This window comes from Alternaria ethzedia (assembly GCF_023757985.1).
Source record: "Alternaria ethzedia strain BMP 0044 chromosome Unknown scaffold_3, whole genome shotgun sequence".
Lineage (NCBI taxonomy): Eukaryota > Fungi > Ascomycota > Dothideomycetes > Pleosporales > Pleosporaceae > Alternaria > Alternaria ethzedia.
In genome coordinates, this window is record NW_026056196.1 from 1,558,611 (window position 1) to 1,575,986 (window position 17,376).

The 17,376-nt window shown below is 51.5% G+C and overlaps 7 protein-coding genes and 1 non-coding gene across 8 annotated transcripts; 5 read left to right on the forward strand and 3 right to left on the reverse strand.

Annotated features, from left to right (window-relative positions):
* Nucleotides 1-2: 2 nt before the first annotated feature.
* J4E87_002011 (uncharacterized protein) lies at nt 3-1,992 on the forward strand (the record flags this gene model as incomplete). The annotated part of the gene is made up of 3 exons (XM_049373651.1): nt 3-426; nt 475-554; nt 604-1,992. 3 exons carry the CDS (start codon nt 3-5, stop codon nt 1,990-1,992), a joined length of 1,893 nt encoding a protein of 630 aa, XP_049237021.1.
* Nucleotides 1,993-2,408: 416 nt separating this feature from the next.
* J4E87_002012 lies at nt 2,409-2,482 on the forward strand. The gene has a single exon. It is a non-coding gene; the product is annotated as a tRNA-Lys (tRNA).
* Nucleotides 2,483-2,679: 197 nt separating this feature from the next.
* On the reverse strand, nt 2,680-3,405 carry J4E87_002013 (uncharacterized protein; the record flags this gene model as incomplete). The annotated part of the gene is made up of 1 exon (XM_049373652.1): nt 2,680-3,405. The coding sequence occupies one exon, from the start codon at nt 3,403-3,405 to the stop codon at nt 2,680-2,682; it is 726 nt and encodes a 241-aa protein (XP_049237022.1).
* A 1,451-nt stretch (nt 3,406-4,856) lies between these two features.
* J4E87_002014 (uncharacterized protein) lies at nt 4,857-6,081 on the forward strand (the record flags this gene model as incomplete). The annotated part of the gene is made up of 4 exons (XM_049373653.1): nt 4,857-4,943; nt 5,000-5,622; nt 5,674-5,997; nt 6,048-6,081. 4 exons carry the CDS (start codon nt 4,857-4,859, stop codon nt 6,079-6,081), a joined length of 1,068 nt encoding a protein of 355 aa, XP_049237023.1.
* A 255-nt stretch (nt 6,082-6,336) lies between these two features.
* Nucleotides 6,337-6,833, forward strand: J4E87_002015 (uncharacterized protein; the record flags this gene model as incomplete). Its single annotated transcript, XM_049373654.1, has 3 exons — nt 6,337-6,445; nt 6,503-6,664; nt 6,721-6,833. 3 exons carry the CDS (start codon nt 6,337-6,339, stop codon nt 6,831-6,833), a joined length of 384 nt encoding a protein of 127 aa, XP_049237024.1.
* A 310-nt stretch (nt 6,834-7,143) lies between these two features.
* J4E87_002016 (uncharacterized protein) lies at nt 7,144-9,084 on the reverse strand (the record flags this gene model as incomplete). The annotated part of the gene is made up of 3 exons (XM_049373655.1): nt 7,144-7,660; nt 7,711-8,339; nt 8,392-9,084. 3 exons carry the CDS (start codon nt 9,082-9,084, stop codon nt 7,144-7,146), a joined length of 1,839 nt encoding a protein of 612 aa, XP_049237025.1.
* Nucleotides 9,085-9,224: 140 nt separating this feature from the next.
* J4E87_002017 (uncharacterized protein) lies at nt 9,225-11,296 on the forward strand (the record flags this gene model as incomplete). The annotated part of the gene is made up of 4 exons (XM_049373656.1): nt 9,225-9,597; nt 9,900-10,703; nt 10,881-10,970; nt 11,178-11,296. 4 exons carry the CDS (start codon nt 9,225-9,227, stop codon nt 11,294-11,296), a joined length of 1,386 nt encoding a protein of 461 aa, XP_049237026.1.
* Nucleotides 11,297-14,077: 2,781 nt separating this feature from the next.
* J4E87_002018 (uncharacterized protein) lies at nt 14,078-15,940 on the reverse strand (the record flags this gene model as incomplete). Its single annotated transcript, XM_049373657.1, has 1 exon — nt 14,078-15,940. The coding sequence occupies one exon, from the start codon at nt 15,938-15,940 to the stop codon at nt 14,078-14,080; it is 1,863 nt and encodes a 620-aa protein (XP_049237027.1).
* Nucleotides 15,941-17,376: the final 1,436 nt, after the last annotated feature.

The window sequence follows — 17,376 nt, forward strand, 5'->3', positions numbered from 1 at the left end:
GAATGAGCATCAGCTCGCTGTCACGCCCCAATAAAGCCACGCGCCCGCTTCAGAGCCCGACACAGAGCGCGCGACCCGATCGCCCAAGACCTACAAGAAGTCCCTTCGCGACCCACACGGTAGTCACCGTCCTTGTTCTGCTGCTAGCGCTGGGTACCGGTTTCTTCGCACCCCACTTCTCCAACGCCGTCTTACGCACTGTTATCAACAAACAAGTTCCCTCCTTCACAATCCGGAATCCAATCGTCCTCCAGGAACCGAGTATTTGCCCGAAGCCTGAGCAGCAGGTCGAGTTCGTCGGTACCTTCAACACCCCACACAAGCGCAGCATGACACTCAAAGACCAGGCGAAGCGCGTCGCCGCGGAGTTCGACTTCGACGACAATGCCGTCAACAAGGCCGTCAAGGAGTTTATTCGGGAGATGGGTACGCACGAGAATATGGAGTGGGCAATTGGTCACTGACGACGCGCAGACGAGGGTCTAGAGAAGGAAGGCACTGAGATGAGCCAGATCCCGACATACGTCACTGCCGTCCCCAATGGCACGGAAAAGGTATGGGTCCTATATGCGCCGGTCTTCACCGTCATCTAATGCTGTACAGGGCCTCTACATGGCCGTCGATCTCGGCGGTACGAACTTCCGCGTCTGCTCTATCGAGCTCCACGGCAACACTACCTTCTCCCTCACCCAAAGCAAGGTAGCCATCCCGCGCGAGCTGATGGTCGCGAAGACATCAAAAGAGCTCTTCTCCTTCCTCGCGAAACAGATCGAAGCCTTCCTCAAACTGCACCACGAAGAACACTACGCTGGGACACTCAGGCGCAGAGAGGGGAAGCCAGGTGAGCCAGAGGATGAGGAGATATTCAACCTGGGCTTTACCTTCTCATTCCCTGTACACCAGATCGGAATCAACAAGGGTATGCTGATGCGCTGGACAAAGGGCTTCGACATTCAAGATGCGGTTGGCAAGGATGTATGCGCTCTGCTTCAGCAAGAGATTGACGAGCTCCACCTCCCTGTCAAGGTGGCTGCGTTGGTAAACGACACTGTCGGAACCCTCATGGCGCGCTCATACACTTCGCCCGGCAAGACTGGCACATTACTGGGTGCCATCTTTGGAACTGGTACCAACGGAGCCTACGTTGAGAAGCTGGACAAGGTCAAGAAGATGTCAAAGGACACCAGCGATGGCGCATACGACAAGTCAACCGGGGAGATGATCGTCAACACTGAGTGGGGCTCGTTTGACAATTCTCTCCGCACTCTGCCCAACAGCCCCTACGACGTTCAGCTTGACAAGGACTCTGTGAACCCTGGAATCCAAATGTTCGAAAAGCGCGTGTCGGGCATGTTCTTGGGAGAGCTTCTACGTCTTGCCCTGCTCAAGCTCATCAAGGACCCCAATGTTCCGCTTTTCACTGACGACAACTCGTCTTCAAACGATGTCCACAGCACCACTCAAATTCACGACGATAGCCCGATATGGAAGCAGTGGGGTCTCGACACTAGCTTGCTCAGCGTGTGCGCTGGCGATGACAAGCCTGGCAACCAGATGCTCCGACAGGAACTTGATAAGTATAAAATCTCCGCCGTCAGCCGTGAGGACGCAGAAGCAGTCCGCGAAATCGCTGGAGCGATCGGTCGCCGCGCGGCGCGTCTTGCTGCCGTCGCCATCGCCGGTATTGTCATCAACACAGGTCGTCTGGACAAGTCCTCGGGATCAGCTACCACAGAGCAAAAGTCAGGCATTGAGCCTGCACGTGGGGATGTCGAAGCCACCGAAGGTGACGAGATCGATGTCGGTGTCGATGGCTCGCTCGTTGAATTTTACCCCAACTTTGAGAAGTACATCCGTGAGGCGCTACGTGCGGTGCCCGAAATCGGTGCAAAGGGCGAGAAGAGAGTCAGGATCGGTATCGCGAAGGATGGATCCGGTGTTGGTGCCGCGCTCATTGCGCTTGTTGCTGGAAAGGTCAACGCGCCACAGTAAGTGTTGTTGCCTGGGGCATCTATGATATGACGACTTAAGCATGTTGGATATATAGCACAAAAGTGCCTTCTTCTGTAAATGGATCTGGGAGATGTGTAATTACATCTAGCAACAGATTAACTTGTTCTCTGTGTTTCGCTTGACGCTTTAGCTGTGAGGTATGCACATGACTACATTCTTTGTTTATGCTGCCTGTATGGTCCCTTTGATGGAGGAAATCGATGACGCATAATGCGTGGACCCACCCCACCACTGCTACCAACCATTAGGTAAATCGTTCGCAGCGTGGCCCCATGGAACCGGTTAGCATACTTTGTGTCAAACTTCCTTTGGCAAACTTCGACTTTGCAGATGCGCCGTAGATATAATAAGTACTAGTATTATGTTGCGTGGAATTTGCTCATCAACAAATCATAGCCCGGCTGGCACAATTGGTTAGCGCGTGAGACTTTTAATCTCAAGGCTCAGGGTTCGAGTCCCTGGTCGGGCGACGTTCTTTTTGCTCATGCGATGTCGCTGGTACGCAGAGGACGAAATCTGAGAACGAAACACTTTTTTTGCGGATAAGGTTTGCATATAATGTCAAGTTTGCAGACGCAGTCGTAGGAACATCTTTACTACCAAGCACAACTTTTACGACTCCCAATCTAACATGCGTCGCGCGACAACTTGTTGTACGTCCAAAATCTACGAAGTTGACTTCTCCTTGTCAAGTATGTGCTGTTTGATCACTTTCTTCAATTGATTCGCAGTCTTCTTGCTATGAGCCGATAGTGCATCGCGGTCTAGATTGAGCTTTTTCATCCCCTCCAGCGCAATAGCTGAGAGAGAATGCCTACGTCGGTCCTGATACTCCTCATTATCAACCTGCTGCCAAGTTCGCACTTGATCGTACGGCAAGAAATCCGTGAACACGGTATTTGTGCGGTGGAAAGATGGTCTGCGGCCGTGACTTGCATGTCCAAGTGTGTGGTTTTGATAGGAAGCTTCGTCTGCGCTCTTTGCATGTGACTGTATATCTGCCTCGTCGTTCATTTCTATGAGTGCCTTTTGCGCTGTATCTGGGAGCGGCTTGCGTTTTACGAGAAATGCTGTTGCGCGTGGAGACGGTCTGAGGTGCAACTCGCCGTCGAAAGGCGATCTAGGCTGTGGTGGTGCGCCCGTATACCCAGCCTGTAACACAGCGAGGTTACTCTCCGTCAGCTGCTTCACGCTCTCAAATCGCTCGATGAAGCGTGTCTGCCTAGGCTTTGGAGGCATATCGGCGTATGCTGTACGAAACGATTGCTCTGTGCCGGAGGACTCACCATCCCAGTTGTTTGATTCGTTCGATACTCTCCGCTTCAGTTTACCAGATTCTGAGGAGTTCAGCTCGCTTGAAGGCGTGGTGGATGGTCCATGGAAGACCGCCATATCGTTTTGGAAGTTGGAAGTGAAGCTAACGGGATGTTTGCTGCCGTTTGGTAGATGTCCTTCTGAGTCGCACCTGAGACCTGGCAGTTGAAAGTGTGCAGTTGCGATGAAGTGACTGGAACGTGTTTCTGATTCATTATGAAGGAGGAAGAACATGATGATAAGCACTGTATGATCCAGGTGATTCCGCGGCGTGATAGAACTCTGTGATAGCGACAGGTACTTGTGCCCCGACTGTTTCACCACCCATATCAACTGAACGTGGCTTTGCCATTTCTCTCGCCTGGTTCTACAATGTAGGTATCTAGCTTCTGAGACATCTCACTTAACGCAAGAGTTCGGCGCTCATGGCTAGAGGTCTAGCGGTATGAGGTCGTTGAGTTGATCCATGGATGCAGGCAAGTCTGCAGGTTATGATCCTGCACATCCTTACTGGTGATGTCCGCGTTTGCGTGCCATGTTGGTTTGCCCCCTTACGTGATCGGCCTTGCTCTTTCACCTTCACTTCCAGACTAGGTTAACCCGGATCGTACTTTTCTGAACATCGACACCTACTCCACTTTCTTCCACTTGCACGACATGTCAGCCATCTATACCAACACCAAAGCGTCTAACATGCCTCGAACCGAGTTTTGGCTTCTCCTCTTAATCGCAGCACTCGCTCTGTACATCCTATACTTGCACCTCGACGCCTCAATAACCAGAGTCATCCACAAGGGTCGTTCATCGCAAACGCGCATATCCAAAGAATACGGCCTTCGGGGTAAGCAATCCCAGAAAAAGATGAACATTTTTAGTCGCTGAAGTTTCTGTTCCACCCACAGATCTAGGACAGGTGACATTGGATAACAGCCGCAATATCGGTATAATGCGGATCGGCGACACTTATATCGGCTTGCACAACAATCCTGATCCCACGGATAGAGAACTTGCGACTCCTTCAGTCAGAATTTGTACACCGGTACGCTCTGGATGTCTCGAGTACGTCGACAAGGAGGTTGGGCGGTCACCGAATGGGCGTGTGGTGGTCGTCTCGTCGACCATTGTTGGTCGAATCAGAGAGAATAAGGACATGGACTAAGGAACAGAGGGTGATGGTGGCAGAAATCTCGTCAGTTGAAGTGTGTCCTGTCAAAGGCGTTGCCGGCCAGATAGTTCACTTCGGTTCCTGGGAAACAGATGTCTCGGTGATGGATTTGAGGCTCAACCAGTGAACGGGCTTGATTCAGTTGGTAGAATGCGAAATGACTCGTTCGTTTGAATAAGCCCAGTCGCTGTGCTGGAGATGCTCAAATCTTTGCTTTAGGATGCAGCGTGATGAAGAGCGCGATCAGGCGTCGACGTGTGGGCTGCCAAGCTAGCCCACCACTTTACGCGTCGCCCGGACGCGTCCAACTCACCATCCACCGATAGCCGCAAATTCACGAACAACACCACGACTTACCCAAACGATGGCGCTCTTAGTAGACAAGCATAGACCACGCAATCTTGAGGCGCTCAGTTACCATCCCGAGCTTTCAGATCGTCTCCGAGCTCTTGTAAGGAAACATTGACATCCTCCATCGATTGCGGCAACTAACGCAACAATGTGTAGGCACAAAGCGGCGACTTCCCACATCTGCTCGTATACGGTCCTTCCGGCGCAGGAAAGAAGACGCGCATAGTCGCCACACTCAAAGAGCTTTACGGCCCCGGTGTCGAAAAGATCAAGATCGACGCGCGCGTCTTCCAGACTACCACGAACCGCAAACTCGAATTCAACATCGTCGCTTCCGTATACCACCTCGAAATCACACCTTCAGATGTCGGAAACTACGACAGAGTGGTCGTCCAAGACCTGCTCAAGGAAGTTGCACAGACACAACAGGTCGACTTGGGCGCAAAGCAGCGCTTCAAGGTCGTAGTGATCAATGAGGCAGATCATCTGACAAGAGATGCGCAGGCGGCGCTGAGACGTACCATGGAGAAGTACAGTCCCAACTTGCGATTGATCTTGCTCGCCAACTCCACGAGCAACATCATCGCGCCCATCAGGAGTCGAACGCTTCTTGTGAGGGTTTCAGCGCCTACAGAGACCGAGATCTGCAGCGTGTTGAGCAAAGTGGGCAAGAAGGAAGGATGGAAGGATGTCGAGAGTCTGAACCAGAGGATAGCGAAGGACAGCGGGCGAAACCTGAGGAAAGCGCTGTTGATGTTCGAAGCAGTGCACGCTCAGAAGTATGGCTTCGTCTCTTTTTAGACCCTCAACCTCAGCTAATATATCAACAGCGAGAAAATCACCGACCAGACGCACATCCCACCGCCTGACTGGGAGGCACTCATCCAGCAAATCGCCCGCCAAATCGTCGAAGAGCGATCTCCTCAACGCCTCCTGCAAGTCCGCGCGTCACTCTACGATCTGCTATCGCATTGCATCGACTCTACAACCATCATAAAAACACTCACCTGGAAACTCATACCAATGACCGAAGATGCGCTGAAGCCAGAGGTTATCAAGTGGGCGGCGTTTTACGAGCACAGGTGCAAGATGGGCGCCAAACAGATCTTCCATCTGGAGGCTTTCGTCGCAAAGTACATGAGATTGTACGAAAGGTGTGTAATGGACTTCCAGAAAGTCATGCCTATACTAACAACTGTCGCAGCTACGCCATGGGCATCGATTTCGATTCGTCATAGCCGCACATTTACACGCATACCGTTGAGCCGTGGAGGAAAGGTAGTTAATGTGTCATCATACCAGGGTGTTCTGGCGCTGCAAAGCGCGTCTCGCGTTCGGCGTTTGGTGGTTACGTCATAGCATGGAGCTTTCCCCATACCTCGAGTTTCTGAGCTTCAATACCACTACCATCTCACACAATCCAATTACTTCTACACGTTCTCCTCGCACATACCTTCTCACACCCACAATAAACAATCTCCGTACGTGCAAACATGTCAGACAAGCTCATGGACACCGAGCCCGGCGGCGAGCGCCAGAACCAGTACGAAGGCGTTCACACATTTGTTGAGCCTCACGCGAAGGAAGCCGGTCAACTAGGCGGTATGACTTCCTCTCTCTCCCTGTCAAGGTGCAAGTGCTAACCAATGGCTTCCGCAGATCCCTCAACAGGCACCTCAGTCAACAAGAAGACCTCCGACCCCGGCGCGCCCAACACCCAAGGCATTACCCCCGCAGACAAGATTCGATACGGACAAAGTATCCAAGAAGGCGGTATGGGTGGCAAGACAACAAGTTCAACGGGCCAAGCGAACGCGGAAGGTACGTCAACGGCAAACAAGTGTTGTAATCAAGGATGGTAGGCTAATCATGAGCAGGTGGATTCGGTGGTACTGAGGCGTTGAAGGACGATGACGAGAATGCGGCGAAGCAGAGGAGAGAACAAGGATATGGTGGAGACAAGGACATGGACAGGACTATCGGCGCATAGTGGCAACAGGCTAGGCTTCACGGAATGAAGAACATGAGGGATGGATGCAACCCAACTATGATTGCTTGGAAAATCGGACAGGTCTGAGCAGGTTATGAACTTATACACTACTATACATTGATGATACAAAATGAGTACCCCGTCTAAGAGTGCCCATCTTATCATTAGTCCCAAACGCCATCGCTATGCAGCCAAACCCGTGCGTTATTCATACAAAAAGCGTCTAAGAAAGAGGTGGGATATCTGAGCAGAGATCAAAACCAGAGCGAAGAAATGCAAGAACCTTCCACAAAGGCAAATGAAGCCAACCTCAACGTCTCGTAGCATCGTCAGCCCTCTGCTCGACCTTGGCCAACTTCCTCGCCAACGCTCTTTCTCTTTCCATGACACTGGCTAGTGTGTCACCTCTCTTCGTTATTCCACCCAGATCCGGTGCTCCGGTCGGCATCGTACTGCCCATGTCTCCTCGACTGACACCGTTTCTACTGCCACCACCCCACGCACCAAGGCCCCATCCTCCGCCTGGAGCTACAGTCGGCCTGGTTGGCTCCCTGCTAACGAGCGCACCAGGTCCGTGGCCATACATGCTGACCCGTTGTACCTTTCGAAGCCTTGACAGACCGTATACAGCGACAAAGAAGCCAAAGACTGAACACCAGGCGCTTATACCGAAGAAACCAAGATCGGATTCTTCAATGAAGTTCTTTAAGTTCATACCGTATAGAGCGGCGACGAAGGTTCCGGCTGTGATCGCGAGAGTAAGGATCGAGAACTTGAGGTCGAGAAGCATGAGGGAGTTGCGGTTGGCATCGAGGATGGCTTTGACACTGTGGAGAGTTAGTGACAGGAGATTGTACAAGAAGAATAGAACACATACATCTCCTCGGTGTTCCTGATGCTCGACACCAAGTTCTCAGCTGCTTGAACGATTTCGTCGGCGACCTTGTGATAAGATTCCAGGAGCATCTCGACTTCCGTGTGATCGTCGTCTTCGCGCGTCTTGCCCTCAGCCTTCTCAGTCAAGTACATGGCGCTGAGATCATCGTCCGCTTCCAGCAATTCTTCGAGCGCATTCCTGACTAGTCGTGCCTTTTGTTCGAAACTACCCAGCTTCTTACTGTAGATGAGCAGGTACCGTAGCTTGTCCCTATCGATGTCTTCCTCGAGCTCCCTCAGAACTCTCACCACTGGCTCACTGACACCTTCGAACTCCTTCTCCAGACTCAGTGTTACGCTTATGAGGACAGCTTCAAGTGCTCGAAATTCGTACGCGAGGGTGCCGTTGACGGTGGATTCTTTCTGGCGGAGTTTGAGATCAAGATCGTACATGAAGACAGACTGCGATTTCGAGTCGGTGGTACCGTATGCATCAAAGACAAGTACGCGGTTGTGCTTGAGGAGGACACGAAGGTTGAGGAGGTTTATCAGGATCGCAGACGGCCGGACGAGAATATGTGGGAGGAGCGAGGAATCGATTTTGCGGAGATCGCGAGGAAGCAGACCGTACTATTCTCAAGTATCAGTTGTATGATCTGGATAGATTCGTTGCCATGCGTACCTTGGCGATCAGCTCGCTCTTCTTGAACTCTCCGCTAACAAGTGTGACATTGCCGTGTTCGTCAAGTTCGGTACACCGCATCTTGAGCTCGTTCGTAGGTCGCATTATACGTCCCAGACTGCTTCCGAACCCCGTTGAACCTGACGACGGTTCATCCGGTGGCGGCTGCGGTGCTTGCAGTTGGGCCAGTTTTCGCATCTTTGCTGAGTTGAAGATATTCCACCCATTGTTCGAAGGCGTTGTAGAGAAACTGCGGTGACCCTGAGGGTCGATGTCTCTAACTGAAAGAGCCGTAGCCTGTGGAATAGCGAGCGAAGTCTCGAGGACTGGTTGCGAAACCCTCCTGGCCGGGAGACATTGCGAAGTTGCGAATGCCCTACTGCCCTCTCTCCTCTTGCAACTTGATGTCTTTATCCTGCATGTCGCATCTCCAGAAGCCCAGCTCGTCCCAGGATTCGTCCCATATCCACGTCGTTGCTGGGTTACTTGTGCGCATTGCGCCAGCGGTCGCTCGAATGCATTGGTGACTTGGGCCCTCAGGAAGCTCAGAACCGACGGTGATGGGGCGGCGACTCTATGAAGCAAAGTAGGCTTCATAACTTTCCATACGTAGAGTTCCGTATACGGCAGCGATCCATACGGTCGTTGTTGAAGTCGTTCGAGAATACCGCTCACGTCTCGCCCGCACGTCATTGGCGTTCGGCGATCTTGGAAAATCATTTTGCGCTAGTGACGTCACGTGCGGCCGCGTTCATCCCCGTGCATCTTTCGCAAACCATGACATTGCGAACACAACGTCCATTTTCTGCTTTGGGTCTACCCCTATCGATGGCATGTCTCATCCGATCTATAACGCGCTGATACGGACCCATCACATAACTTCCCGCAAGAAAGTGGCCAAGTTGAAAGCTGCTGCATCCAACTGTCACATCTACGCTCTACTACGCTATGGTGGCTGTCCAGGCATCATGTATTGCCAAGGCTCCGAAGTAGGTGTAAAAGAATGGGTAGCAAGTGTTCAGAGACTGCGTTACAAGGATTTCCAGCTTGTCAGGAAGCCTGCCGGAAAGGAGGTCGAAGGGAAAGAGGCGGGAGAAAATGCCGCATATGGGAAATTAGAAGAAGTGGAGAGCGTGAAAGACTTCGGAGTTAGTATGCAGAAGATGGGTGTTTGGAATTGGTGGAGGAAGGGCATGGGATACGTGGGTGACGACTCAAGCTTCTAGGTCTTGAAATGTACCGCAATACCAGGTCAATAGGCATACGTGGCCTTGCAATCCCCGAAGGAGTCGGTAAAGGTACTTCCACTATACATGAAGTTATTACCTCAGATCCGGTGGCGAACAGACGACTCCGGGGAAGATGGTATCGTTCAAGCTTCTCTCACCTGTCTGACAGCTTCGGCCACTGCTAGCTGATCGTCCGACCGGTAATATACATACCTACCGCCTACGTGATCTGTTTCAGGACTCTACCATCAACTCTACCCTATACTTTCGAGTATACAGCGTCGACGAAGCATCCCTCAAAAACCATCACGAGTATCCAGGCCATCTACATCATGACCACACCATCAAGTGCTGGCAGCCCTGGCGATAGCCTACAGGATACATCAGATGTTCAATTCACCCTTGCAGCTACGAATGACGACTCCATCTTCGGTAGTGGGTATTGCAATGGAGAGTCACTTGAGTTTCATGATGAGGCAGTTGACCTCCAGAACAAGAGAAAAATTACCGATCTTAACCTCGAAGTTATCACGATCGACAGCCAGTACGACCTTACTCTTATAGTAGGGTCACCGGAGCATGCTGATGGTCAAAAGGCCTATCAAGTCAACAAAGGCGTCTTTCGACATGCTAGCAAAGCCTGGGACGCCATGATGAGCGGCAATCGGGCTGAGAGCGACATGTCCGAAATCGCCTTTCCTGAGGATTCAGCCTACGCCTTCCACATCGTCCTCCGAATTGCTCACTGGCAACTTCAAGAGCTACCTGAAACGCTGTCGCAGCAGGAGCTGGTACAGATTGCAGTCTTGTCCGACAAGTACGACCTCGAGCGTCTCCTACATGCTGCAGCCGAGTTGAAGAACTGGATCCAACAACACAAAGACGGCGGCGTGTCTTGGCCTTCCGACATCGATCTTCAAGACTTTACGATGATTACGGCCGCGTTCGGGCTCATGGCTGACTACGAATACCTGGTCAATAAGCTGGCCATGGAGATCTGCGTCGACAAAGACAAGCGTTACTGCGTGATACACGATGATAAGTTGGTGCATGTCCGACCTGACTTCCCGGCCCGTATCCAAGGTGAGCACACAGGCCGAGATCAGTCACGAAAAACATTGAACACCCTGGAGCCTACGTTGACGTTGGATCATCTACTTTGCATGTTTTCATCTTGATGTAGGCTACAGGCCTGTTCAGTTTTCTCCTTTGCACGATGCCCTACTTTTGCCATCTCATAGATGCTAACCCTGGATATAGCTCAAGCTGGTCAAATTCGTACTGCCGTACTTCAAGAGCTCCTGCAGACGTGCAAAACCGCCTTGCATAATACTTTCACCAAGGACGTCGGTAAATGTGGATTAAAACTTTGTCCATTGACCCAATTTGGCTTGGCAACTAAAGCATTGGATGCTGCAAAACTTTATCCACTTCCTGAAAACGATTCGTCGATGGATTTCAGTGTCTTGGCATACTGGGCCTTTTTGAATAACACCGGAACCGACTATGATGGTCTCCTACCACCCCGCTGCCGGGCCGCAAAACTCAATTGCGTAGGAGACTACGGTATCCTGAAGGAAGCTCGCGAGATCATCAAGCGCTACGCCCACCAGGATCTCTGGGCCGGATGGAAGGCCGTATGTATGCGTTATACTTTGACTAAGATCTCCAACTAATGATGGGTAGAAGCAATACATCTGACCTGATGCCATTCGTTTCTATTCTTTTGCCCTCCCTGACTATCTCCGGGTTGAACATTTCTTTTCATCTTACATCGAGTCTTTCCAAAAAGCTACATGCTCTCTATTCCCAATCTTCACTATGGCAGTTTAGAATTACTCGGTTTTAGCTAAAATAAAAATTCGTCTCTGTGAAATTCGGGCCACAGCTTACAGTATACATGCTACTGTAACTCAATAAATTCACAGACCATGAGGTGATATAGACTCCTGCCCTGATACATTCTTTAGAAAATGCGAACCCTATTGTAGCTACCCCTAGTCACGTGCTTATCCCAACCGGATCTTCCTGCGGACTTTATGAACCTCCTCTCGTTTCAAGTCGTGACAACTCGCCAACAGGCAGACTCGCTCCCAATGGTCTCCAACATTTCGGATGAGCAATGCGCATCCATCACCGGGGAACGAATAGAACGACGCCATTTTGACACCTCCTCTCACGCTCGAGTCATCGAGTTCGGGGAAATGTAATGCCAGAAGTGAGCCGACGGGGATACTCTCCTCGGTTTCTACATTAGACTCTGTGTAGCTTGAGATTTCCACTGCACCGAAGTACTTATGCTCATCGTGAAATACCGTTGATGCGTCGATACGGAAGTAATGAACACCCGCGTCGTCCCGCTGCTTTCCAACGATCCGAGATGTCAACGCATCGAGGTGGATGAACCGACTCAGCCGATCAGCGTTTTCATTCGATGATCGAACTTGAGTGTAGTCTTGCAGGTTTGCATAGTCGGCCTGATAATGGGACCACTTCAAGAGCCGACCAGATGCAAGTTCTACCTCGATATGAATGGCCTCCTCTTTAGTCATAGGTACACGATACACAGTCTCCCGGTGCATGTTAAAATGTTGTACATAAGCGTTGCAACCAGTCCAGGACCAGCTTGGGAATCCTTCCCGGCGAGAACTGGGACCAGTAATGATCCAGCGCAGATTAAAATCGAACCTGAAAAAGGTGGAAGGCGCTGACGCTGGGAAGGAGGTAGAGAACGGAACGCCCCACAGATGAGAGATACGATGTTCCCGCTGATAGTATGCCAAGATACCCAGTAAAGCGTTGAGAATATCGCCCTGATACGTCAGGGTCCGTGTGGAGTAGTTGGAGATGCACTCCCATTCATGCAGTTTTCCGAGTGAGTATTTCCTGAGATTCTTGTCCCGCGCAGTCCGCACAGTTTCCGGAACTGGATATCCAGTACGCAAAGACTCGGGCAGAAACTGCTCCAGACTCGCTTTGGCAATTACCCCTATCTCCCCTTGAACGCCTTCAGCTGACCCGAAGAATGTCTCCTTATCCGTGAAGTAGATTTGTCGTTGCGAGAGGAGGGCTTCTTGATACGTCCACGCACGTGTCGCCCAGATGCTAGAATGAATCTCGATAGACTGTGATAGCGCTCCTATACAGCCAAGTCCAGCAAGTTCGATAGAAGGATTCGGATTTCGTCGTCTCGAAATGCCCGGCAAACCATAGTTGGCATCGTTCCCTGCACATGCCACAATCGTGAGGAACGAGTTTTGGTATACTTCGTCCATCCTACTGATCTGCAGACTTCGAAGATGGCTACTTTCAGTTGATATACAATATCTGTCAACCCATAGATAACGGATACTCAGCGCGTTGCAAACATCGATGCTGTCTTGGATCGTATCTGGAAGATGCAGGGGCAACGGGTCACCGTTGGTGTCATCTAATGTAGGCTGAACAGCACGTCCCCAGACGTAGCTCAAGGTTGCATAAAGCTCTTCTTTGGGTAAGGGCACAAGCGTGCGCGTAGCACAGTCGATAACGGTGAGAGCTAAGCTCGCGTCATCCTTTCTGCTGTACCACCGAGCTTGTTGCGTGCATCTTTCTTTGTCTAACCAATGAGATATCGGTGCTAGATCCAGGCTTGGGGTCGGTACTTGGAGCTTGTGAGTTTGTGACTCTCCAATAGACACACACACAAATGGTGAGACTTCAACACGTTCGGTCCCCGATTCGAGCTTGTCACAAAAGACGGTCATCCGTAGACCTCCTAAGCTTCCCTCTTCTTGCTTAGGCGAGTAGCATTCGACATATAAATGTGCAGGATTTCTCGCGTCAGGGGAAGATGCAGAGTTCATATCGATGGACCATGTGCCATCCGCGCCGCGTACTTTGCATCGTTCCGGTAAACGTTCCATGAAGAAATCGCATAGCCCACATCCTCCCGGTTTTATGTAAGCATAGTATCTTCCGTTGTGATCAGGAATTCTAGTATTCTTTGCGTCGGCAACGCCAAACAGACGCTCAATATCAAGTTTTCGGCAGTTCTTGCAAAACGAACTCGGATTGACGAGCATCATTGTCGTAACTGGAAGACTTCGTCTTTGTGGTGTATTTTGAAGGTAAGATATGATGTGTTCTCGGAAAAGCATGGGTTGCGACCTGCCAGCGTTTGTAGAGTATGGACCGAGCGCTATCTGCGACAATCTCGCTCTTCTCTGAGAGGAAGCCGCTTCTGTAGCTAAGAGAAAAACGATCAGGAAAATGCGATCATGATGAGTGCATGTTGCAGAACTGTAGGTTTGTGTGGAATCTTCCGTGGAGTAGAAGGCGGCATCACTGTTGCCTGTTGTTTCGCTTACGGCTGAAGATCACACCTGCAGGATGCCACCTACGTGGCATTGCAATAATGTAATTGATTAATATGCGACGCTAATGCGCTATGAACGACTGAACAACTCTCTCCTCCACTAGTACTCCTTCGCCAACTTACTCCTCGCGCGGAGCAGATGTCCATACTTGAACATAACGAACGGGATCAAACTCAGCACAGTTCCGAACATCGCAAGGATCAAACCCGCATACTGACTTCCTACGTTGTGGAAGAAAGCGCTCGCGAAAAGTGGGGTAACAGCACCGAGCGTGTTCCTCATTAATCCCTGACCAGCGATAGCCGAGGAAGACGTCTCACCGTAACAATCGGCAGTGTAGGAATATGTGCTCTCGAAGACGAAGAAGATACCGAATGCGATAGGCGCCAGACCGATGACGGGGCCAACCCAGCTCAGGTATCCGTATTGCGTGAAGGAGTAGATGAAGAGACCGATGGGCAGCCAGACAGCGCCGAACATGGCGCCATAGAGACGGTGCTCAGGAACGATGCGAACATTGGGGTCTTCTTGGAGTTGGTTGTACTTGCGCATCTGGAGGTGGTGGGCAGCCCAGCCGAGGAAAGTACCAACGGCTAGAGAGATGTAAGGCAGACCGCTGACACCTTCAGACCAGCCACGCTTCTCGGTGAAGGTAATGGGAATGACGGAAAGGAACAGGAAGACGACGGCCCAGCAGAAGGCAATCCACAGACCGAAGGCGAAAACGACAGGTTCTGTGACAAGCATGCGGATAGCCTTGACGGACGAAGCCTTCAGCATGGACTTGACATCGGGGGTGTAGATATCGTCTTCCGCGACGTATCGCTCATCTCCAGTTGCCTTTTGCAGTTGCTTGGCTCGCTTGTGTAGTCTGGCACCACCGCGTGTCTCGGGGAAGGCGACGAAGATGAGGATCAAGAGGGGAATATTGGCGAGGCCCTGAATACCCTCAACCCATCGCCATCCGAGCGCTTGATCGATGAAGCCGGCGTAGATGGGTGCAGCGACAGTACCGAAGATGGCGACGAAAGCGAACATGGCCATCGGTCGGCCACGCTTGTGGGGTTCGTACATGTCGTCGAAAGTACCGCCGACGAGAATGGTACCGACGCAGCCGAAGAGACCGAGTAACAGACGGAGGCCGATGATGGTGGAGATGTTCTGTGCGAGTGCGAGACCGATGAAGATGAGCGAGAAGCAGAGGAAGGCACTGGCGTATACGATCTTGCGTCCGACAAGCTCACAGAAAGGAGCCAGTACCATGGGTGCGATGGCACAAGAGATGTTGAAGGTGAACAGTCCAAGCTGACCGTAGATTGTGTCGACACCGAACTCCTCGCACATCCTGTTGATGCCCGAACTGTATGCCGTTGTTGCGAGACCGATGAACAGTGTCATCAAGTTCAGCATCGTGGTGATACTGCGCTTGTACCAGGGGTTCCAGTTGAACGGGTTCTCCTTGTCACCAGTCGCGAAGCTGAGTACGATGTAGTCCTTGCCCTCATGGTGGACCATCTCGGTCAATGTAAGAGGCATGTCGCAGTCGACCTTCTTGATCTCGCCACAACCGGGATCGATGTCCTCGATGTCATCGGTAAGATGCTTGCCGCCTGCGATTCTTCCAACAATGAGCTCGCCCTTCTCGTTGCGCAATACTTCGGAGTTCATGGAAGGAGCCTCTTCTTTGCCGTTGGCTTCATTCTCTAGTTTGCTGTTCACTCTCGAGAGCAATGCGGGTGTCGTTGCACCAGTATTGGCAGCTGTGTTGGCAGCTGTTTGTTGTGCAGTCGTACCGGCGATTGTGGCGGCAATGGAACCATTGCGAGGGGTGGTGATCGAACCATTGCGAGGTGTGACGGGTGCACTGCGAGCAACTCTGTATGAGGAATTTGCTCTTGACGCTGCAAGAGATGGAGGTCGCGATGACTTGTGGTTGAAGGAGGGACCGTAGTACCCAGACATGTTGATCGACGATTAAAGTGGAGGTTCCTATTGGAAAACAAAGGAATGGGCGCGGAGTGATGACCGTAATCAAAGAGAGGAATGGGATTTGGGAGACGGAAAGTAGATATGTATATCCTGCTTGTCAATACCGGCGAGGGACGGCATCGTCGCCACTAGGGGCGGTGTGTGGGATGACATTCATCCCGTCCATGGCCTGACCGTAAACACCCGACAGGCTGGCTCGAGGACGAAGGACCACTACAAAGGGGTATCCCAGGTTCATCGTCTTCGACGTCATAGTATCGGTGCACAAATGCCCAATAGATTTACTTAGTGCCATTACGAAGCGTGGACGGACGAGAAAAATCTGCTATCTCTAACGTGTACGGACACTATGTGCTCTAGCGTTCCAGGACTGTGAGAAGAGTTTGGTGTTGAGGCTCTGCGGGACTCCACTTAGTGGGCGGTCCGGTCGGCAGGATCACGGCATGACGTCGCGCGTGGATAGCCTATGCCAAAATTTGCATAGGTATCGGAGAGGCCTAGATTGTAGCCTATCTTCGGCAGCCGTGCATGTCCGAGCACGCGTGTAACGGGCGTTCAAGTGGTCTGATCCAGACGTTCCTCGCGTATGACTTCAGTCACATCGATGATCGTTGGGTGACCTCCACCGTGTGCCTCACGATTTTACACGATAGCAAAGCTCGGTTAGCTCAGTCACTCCTGCATAATCTGTCAGATTTACGGGGCTGTCGCATAATGCATGCTTACTTCAAATATGCCTGTTCCACCTTGAGGCAATACTGACCTCTCCGATGACAGCGCGAGCTATCTCGTGTGAGATCTTTTCGACCTCGAGTATGTGCACTGGCGACTATAGCGCCATCTGACGATTGCAGCGTTGAACAGATGAATGCGAGATGCATGTAAGTCGAAGCGACGGTAGAAGCGTTGCTTCTCGGATCCCAGGTGGCACGTGGGAGAGTGGCGGGTTCGCATCTGCACGGACTAGACGTCCACGAGCCGAAGAATACCCACGACTTGTTATTGCTGCTGCGTCTATTCCAGTCCGGCCCAAGACTTGTTCAGCACAAGCACTTATCAATAGAGGAGACTGAACCAGTGCGCTGGCGGTCTACTGCAGTGAAAACCCGAGAATTGAAGCTTTCACAAGGCATTGTATACATCGAGATAAAGTCGCTCACATCGGTCTCTGAGGTGTGTATATCATTCATTGGTGAAATGTGCTGCGAGCGACGAAACAAGGTATCGTGACTACAATACTCTGGGTGCAGAACCGTGTTCCTCGTCGATGACGATCACCGTCCGTGGCAGTTGTCAATATGATGACACCAATGTAGATCTGTATAGTCGGCGCAGTGTCCATGCTTACTGCAACGGTATCGCTGCATACCCCAGGAATGCGGCGAACCACCAAGGTTAGCGACTTCACT